The sequence below is a fragment of the Arachis ipaensis genome, chromosome B02, assembly GCF_000816755.2.
Source record: "Arachis ipaensis cultivar K30076 chromosome B02, Araip1.1, whole genome shotgun sequence".
NCBI classification, from domain to species: domain Eukaryota; kingdom Viridiplantae; phylum Streptophyta; class Magnoliopsida; order Fabales; family Fabaceae; genus Arachis; species Arachis ipaensis.
Genome location: NC_029786.2, coordinates 23,106,909 through 23,113,955, shown reverse-complemented (window position 1 = coordinate 23,113,955; position 7,047 = coordinate 23,106,909). Strand labels below are relative to the sequence as shown.

Genomic DNA, 7,047 nt, shown 5'->3' with positions numbered 1-7,047 from the left:
TTCTTTCTTAACCATGATTTTCCAACCCAACTTCAAAACCATTTTAGATTTAAACCTCTTTAAAGGAATCATTTATTAAATAAATCTCAGGACAGGGTCTCGAGATTTTAGAGAGGACGACAATCAAACTCAAAACATAAAATCTTTCTTAATAAATCAAACCCAACGTAAATCTTTTCTTAATAAATCAAAAGCCAAATAATACAATTTCTCAAGTCCAACCTTTTTCTAAATATTTCAAACAAAGTGTTAAGTTTCATAATAAAATTTCGACAGCATCTCCCCTAAAACTCGGACTTTACCACCCTTTTCGAGTCCCAACCGAACCATTCTCAACCTCTTTTCAAACATTTCTAAAATCAGAAATCATTTTCAAATCTCAGTTCAATACCAACAAATCAAACCGACTTTCCAACTCAACAATTAGAATTCTCAGCATTCCTAAACAATCAAGAAATCAAATACATATTCATCACATTCAGTCACAAATGCAATTCAAAATTATCATTCAGTCATTCCAAACAATCATAAATTATTTGCAAATATCCACTAGACTTTCATGGTATTCATAAATTAAAACAGTTAATTTCAACATGAAATCCCCTACCTTCATATAAAATCAGAATCAACGAAAATTTTGGAGAAGCTTTCTGACCGAGTTGCTGAAAAAGAAAACGTCAGAAGTCGTCTGTGCCTCCTAAAACTCCAATTGGCCGAACTCAAGGAGAAGAGGAGCTACGTCACCGTCAACTTCTACCGAACAAAAGTATTACCAACGTATAGAGGAGGAGCGAGGATACGAATACTTTTACCAGATTAGATTTTTTATTGGAGTTACGGATCGCAAAAAATCGAAGCCAGAAGTTCTTGGTGGGGTCACGGTTTCTTTCCATGCAACTTCGATCTCTCACTCTCACCGTTAGTAAAAGTAAAAATGGAACCAAAGGAAGCTGAATGATGATGATTAAATGTGATAAAAAGGATTAGGTGTCTTAGCTTTTCATATATATATATACACATATGTACATTGCCTTCACACCACGTTCATATATATGCATATATACATACACGTATGGTTATTCATATATGAATGATTATGATTAATGCAATAAAAATGTGATGCACGGTAAGCTATATGTAAACCCCGGTTAAATTAGTAGATAATTAGTCAATAAATTAGTTTTTAATAAGGAGGATTAGAAATGTGAATATTATATTAAAGTAGGGTAGAGCTCATCGAAACGAGAATTTTGACACTAATTTCAAAGAAAACGGTCCAAAATTAGACCGAAAAGACCGAACCGATTGAACCGGATCCAAACCAGACTGTCAGTCCAACCAGAGCAGCCCTTTTAAGTGAACCCAAGCCCTTTGTCCCCTTCATTCCAACAGAAACGAAGTTTTCAGCTTCCAGGGGAGGGAAGAACAAAAACTTCACCGAAACCCTTACGTTACTTTCCAAATTCCATAACTTCTCCGTCCGAGTTCCGATTGCCGCACCGTTTGTGGCCACGCGTTCACCGCGTCGAGCTCTACATTTCTACTGGAATAATTGTACTGGTAACTTGTTTAATCACTCTCATCCCTCTTTTCCCTCAATTTTCAAATTTTTTAATGGAAAGGTTGAATTTCTTTTATTTCTGATGTTTTAGGATCCAATTAGCTTGAGAAAAATGTTCACTCTTACTTATGTGAAGCTTGGGTAAGGTGAGGATATGATAATTCTATTTTATTTTCATTAAATTTGAGCTTTGAGTATTAAATTGGATATATATGTGTTATGAATGTGTGTTAGGTTGTGAATAAATAATTGGAGCTTGAAATTGTGAATACTGGAACTTGGAGGAAGCTGATTAGTTGATTTTTGAGGGACTGCCTTGGTTTTAAATAATTTGCTTTGGTCGTTACGTGAAAATCAGCCAAGGTATGGTTTAGGTTTCTTGCATTTAATATATAATGTTCTGTGAAAACTTAGGCTAGATGACCATAGGATAAGTTGGAATGCAGGTGTATGTTTAATGTTTAGTAATTTGTCGATGAATATATTTGGTTGAAGTTTATTGGATAATTAGTTATTAATTTTGGATGGTGAATGTTGTTATGTTAATTTGGAGAGAATTATGGTTGAATGTTATTGTTGATGAATATGGTTGGTTTGATGCTTGTTGATTAACTAATGATTTGGTGAATTATTGATTTGAGGTATAACTATTGTGGAGGTTGTTGTGATAATGAGGTATTTTGTGTTAGAAGTCTAGGATTAGTGAACTATGATCCTTAGTTGTTAAAAAAATAAACTAATGTATGAGAAATGAACAAATATAACACCATAATCAAATTCAAATCTCCTTTACCATTTTCTAATTTTTAAAGTTCTAAAATGGTTTTAAATTGCGATCAACATCAATTGCGACAGAGATATTCAGCATTCGCTATAACAACTCTACTTCTATCTGCCACAAAATTTTCACACCCACAATAGTAATTTACAGAAACAAACTCTTCGAAAACATATATATCCTACTAAATTAGATGATATAAATCTCCCATTAGTTTTTATGAACTCCGCATAACGCATTTAGTACTCAGGATAGTTGGCACACACAATCAGATATCTTCTATAGAGTTTCACAATCTATGAAAGTTATAGAAATTGGCAGATTTTTTAGCCATTAGTTTTCAGCAATAAATAAATAATTAAAATGAGAAATATTGAATATCAACTTCAACAAAAATGTCTTAACGGTTGAAGTTTATACTAGATTATTTCTGAAAAAAAAAATATAAATCATCACAATAAAAGACATAAAAATATGCATATGAACAAATTAAAACCTTTCAAAAAATTACACATTTTTCAGCAACAACAAAAACATAGATTAGTAAAAAAAGATTAAAATTGAAGATTGAAAATTAAAATAAAGAAGCTCACTGAGAAGCAATGGAGATGCGTAGTGGATTGTATAAGAAGAGTCTGGGAGGTGTGTAGCTTCTGGTTACTGAAGAGCTTCTAGTCACGCTGGCGAACGAAGTAGAAGGGAGGGGGTCATGCTAGCGACGCGTGACGAACTGCGGTGAAGTGCAACTAGCAAGCGTGATGAACAATGGCGAAGCTAGGTGAACGATGAAGCAGCAAGGACGAGGTGATGCATCGATGCCGGTGAATCACGTGCGGCTAAGAGGAGATGAGGTTGGCAGTGAGCGCCACACAGTGGCTAAAAGGGGTTAGAGCGCGACACAGTGGCAGTGAGGCAGCGTGATAGAAGGAGGAGGAGGAGGAGGAGGAGGAGATTAGAGGTAGAGGGATGAAAGCATGGAACCATCAGATTTAGCCATGGAAGCTTCATATTCAGGAAGAAGAAGTGAAAGAGAAGAGCGACGACTGAGAGAACAAGAGGCAATAACACACTAACACAAACCCTAATCTTCTCACAATATATATGCATATATTTAAATTATATATTTTATTTATTTTATTTATATACATCGGGGCGGATACACCCTAAACTCGACCCATCCCGTCTCGATAAGAACTCTGCTTCAGTCAGATTCCGTCCCGTATCGGGTCGAATAATTACCCGTGCGTCCTAATCGAATAGGAGCGGGACAGGTACTTGCGAGTTCGAATACCGCTGCCAACCATATGAGTAAGAGAAGAATTATGTGTCTCAATAAAAATAAATAAATATTTATTTGTCTCATTTTTCAATAGTCAAAACTTATAAATATTAAATTTTGGTTAAAATTGCAGATGTCCATACAAAAATAGTAAGAAATTTATTTGTTAGTTTTTCTAATATTTTTCCATATAGTAATAGAAGAGTTTTAAATATAAAAAAATATTAGTGTTTCAATAATTTTATTTATTTATCTCAATCATACAACATATACATAGTTAAAATCAATAACTAAAATTACCGGAACACTAATATTTTTAACACACTTGATTTTTTTTTATACTATATATATTGAATTTTTAGGCACCCAAATTGAGGCTCTAGTGTGTGAAAGATTTAAGACAGGGATCAGTACGATATGGAAGACCACTTCGAGCTCCAAGAGCTTTACAATTGGTGGCTGCCTGAAATTTCCATCAAAATAAAAATGAAAATTATTAATTTGGCTCTTCTAAAGTGCTAGATATACTTTAAAGAGAAAAAGAAAAGTAATTCATCCCAATCATCATTAAATGCTAATAACTTATGATATAATAAGCTATAAATTAAACATCTGTATTTATATATGTGTAATTTTCTCATCAACATTTATACCTTTAAATATAGAAAATTGATAATGCTATTTTTATAATCAATAATACCAATCTCTCTTAATGTTATTTATATTATAAAAAGAAAATGACATTATCAATATAAGAATGTCATTATCTCCCTTAAATTAAATCTAATACCATTTTATGTTCATTTATATGATTAACTACTTACCACATAAGAGGCAAATGTCAACATTATCTGTGGCGAAAAGTTGGCACATATTGCTGAAAACAAAAACATAACATTTTAAAATTTTACAATTGTATCGTACACAAATTTGTGCGATATATTTTTAATTAATTAAGCAATATGTAAAGACTAGAAGTAATGAAAATTGAATGGCAAATAATGTACTAAATTCATGATACATTAGCCTTATAATATTCAATTAAAAAATAATTCCATGTATAACCAAAATTATAATGAGAACACTTTTTTCCTATGAAGAAAATATCAATTTTTGTTAATTTTTATTCTATTTTTGTATCTCAAGAATTTTAAAAATAATTCAATGTTATCAGTTACTATTAACTCTATACGAGATACTAATGAAGGTACTGGATTTATGCACAATAATAATTTCTATATAAAGCAAACTCTTATAATATATATTACCGTGGTGAAGAAATTGAAAAATAGTTAAAATCTAATAGAATTAAAAACAGAAAAATAAAGAAAAATTAACTCACAAAAGATTCAAGATCAGATATTATGGTATTCTTCCCCACTCCATATTATCAAATTTCTATATCTATATAAAACTATGTTTTTTCCACTAAATTGCAAAAAATAGAGTTAAAAAAAATACATCATCCATTAGTATGTTTTTGACCGTATATAAAGTGAGGATAACATTGAGGTATTTAATAAAATATTTGAAAAATAAAATGGTTAAGAATAGTATTAATATTTATAAAAGATGTTACCATATAAAATAGCTCCAACAAATGCATCTCCAGCACCAGTTGTGTCAATAAGCTTTGATGGTGGAATCTTTTCAGCTGTTCCAATATATAACCTCCCACACATACATCCCTCTCCTTTTGTTCTAAACCTCATCATAGACTGGTGGCAGAGGATTAATTTAAAAAAAAAAAGAAAAAAATAATTATCGACCTAAGTAGAATATTATCCTAAATTTTAACTAAAACTATTATTATTCAATTGTTTCTCACACATAAACTAATCAATATTACTACAAAAATTCCGATAGATAGCAACAGTTTTTAAACTAGATAGTGACAATTTGTGAGCCGCTCTAAAATAAGGTGTGGCTAAACTATTAGTGATAGTTTTTTCTAACCACTTAAATAACCGCTACAAATAAGCATTTAGCAGCGGATATACTTTACCGCAAAATATGAACATAATAAAAATATGAGAAAATAATAAAAATCAACCAACAATTAACTAACATGAATTTTAGATGTATAATTTTTAAATTATAAATGCTTTTTTAATTTTCAAATGTACAAAATTTTGTTTGATTGATTTTTGTTATTTTACTTGCAGGGCCTTTTTTCAGCAGCAAAAGATAAATTACTACTAGGAAAAAAAATCTTAATCAAATTAAAAATGTACCATAATTAAGTTAATATTATTACCGAAGCTATACAAGTAGGCATAGTTATGGTATCATCCTCTCTCTTTGATAATGACTCAAATGTGCTATCAATATCCATTTCTTCTAATGAAGAAATATCTGCATATATAGCCACTTATTTTCAGTATAGAAATCATAAAAATAATTAGATGCATAGAAAATATTGCTAATGAACTAGAAGCTACAATTTGTGCTTAATTAATCTTCTATTCTATCATATGAATTAAACTAGACAAAATTCAAAACTTAATCAAAAGGGGAAAGAAAAAGATGTATTTTCACCATCCACGCATCGCTCAAGCATTATGCAACCATCTTTTCCCAATGTTACAATCACAAATTTGAGTTTTGGTAGCCTTAACATAATTGAAACTAGTGCTTTTGAGATAGTTGATGCCTCTGTCCAAGCCTGTCAAATATGATGAATAAAAAAAAAAACTATGTTATTATATTATTAGCAAATAAATAATTAATTCATATTAACTAATGAGAAAATAGTTTTGTGAATGGGGAAAAGGTACCCTAATTTTCACCAAAAGTAAACTAATGTTATTTCAAAATAGTCAAATTAAATTTACAATTATAATCAAAATACAAATAAAATTACAAAAACACATTGGTGACTAACTTTTTTGTTTTCTTGAAAATTTTAATTATTTGTTGTGAAAATTTGGTTATTATGTTACAAAAAGTTTAATTATTTTAGTGATTAATTATTGTATATATCTGCTTCCAAAATATGTAAAACACATATAATAAATATACATGAATTTAAAATAGCTTATTTGATGGTAGATTTTTAGTATTAATAGAATGTTTGTCATATTCTTTTCAAGTTCTCTGTTTTAGCTAGAAACCAAAGTTGAAACTATTATAAAACTCACAAGCAATAATATAAGCTAAGCTACTTCATGATATTATATTTTGCTTAATTACCTGTGGAAAATTTTCTGAGCATATAATATAATCGGTCAATCTTAGGAGATTATCCAATCCTACCCTTGGTTTTTCAGCATCAACTAAAATAGGTATATTCTGTTGAAATGCCTGTATAATGGTCAAATATAATCAAATAATTTTAAGATTTATTGAATGATTCGCTTGATCATTTTAAAATATCATCATAATAATTAACTTTTAACCATATTAAATATACATTAAAAATCAGCACCA

At 30.1% G+C, this 7,047-nt stretch overlaps 1 protein-coding gene across 2 annotated transcripts in view; it reads right to left on the bottom strand.

The window, feature by feature from the left end:
• Window positions 3,833-7,047, bottom strand: part of LOC107625126 (ribokinase) — a 15,299-nt gene continuing 12,084 nt past the window's right edge. The window contains exons 7-12 of one of the 2 annotated variants that reach the window (XM_016327705.2): window positions 6,811-6,921; window positions 6,157-6,283; window positions 5,876-5,973; window positions 5,198-5,336; window positions 4,443-4,495; window positions 3,833-4,081 (exon numbers count right to left, since the gene is read on the bottom strand). In XM_016327705.2, coding sequence (XP_016183191.1) covers window positions 3,998-4,081; window positions 4,443-4,495; window positions 5,198-5,336; window positions 5,876-5,973; window positions 6,157-6,283; window positions 6,811-6,921 — 612 coding nt within the window. In that variant the 3' untranslated portion in view covers window positions 3,833-3,997. The remainder of the gene's footprint in view (window positions 4,082-4,442; window positions 4,496-5,197; window positions 5,337-5,875; window positions 5,974-6,156; window positions 6,284-6,810; window positions 6,922-7,047) is intronic. The other variant, XM_021115678.1, reaches the window with a different exon arrangement.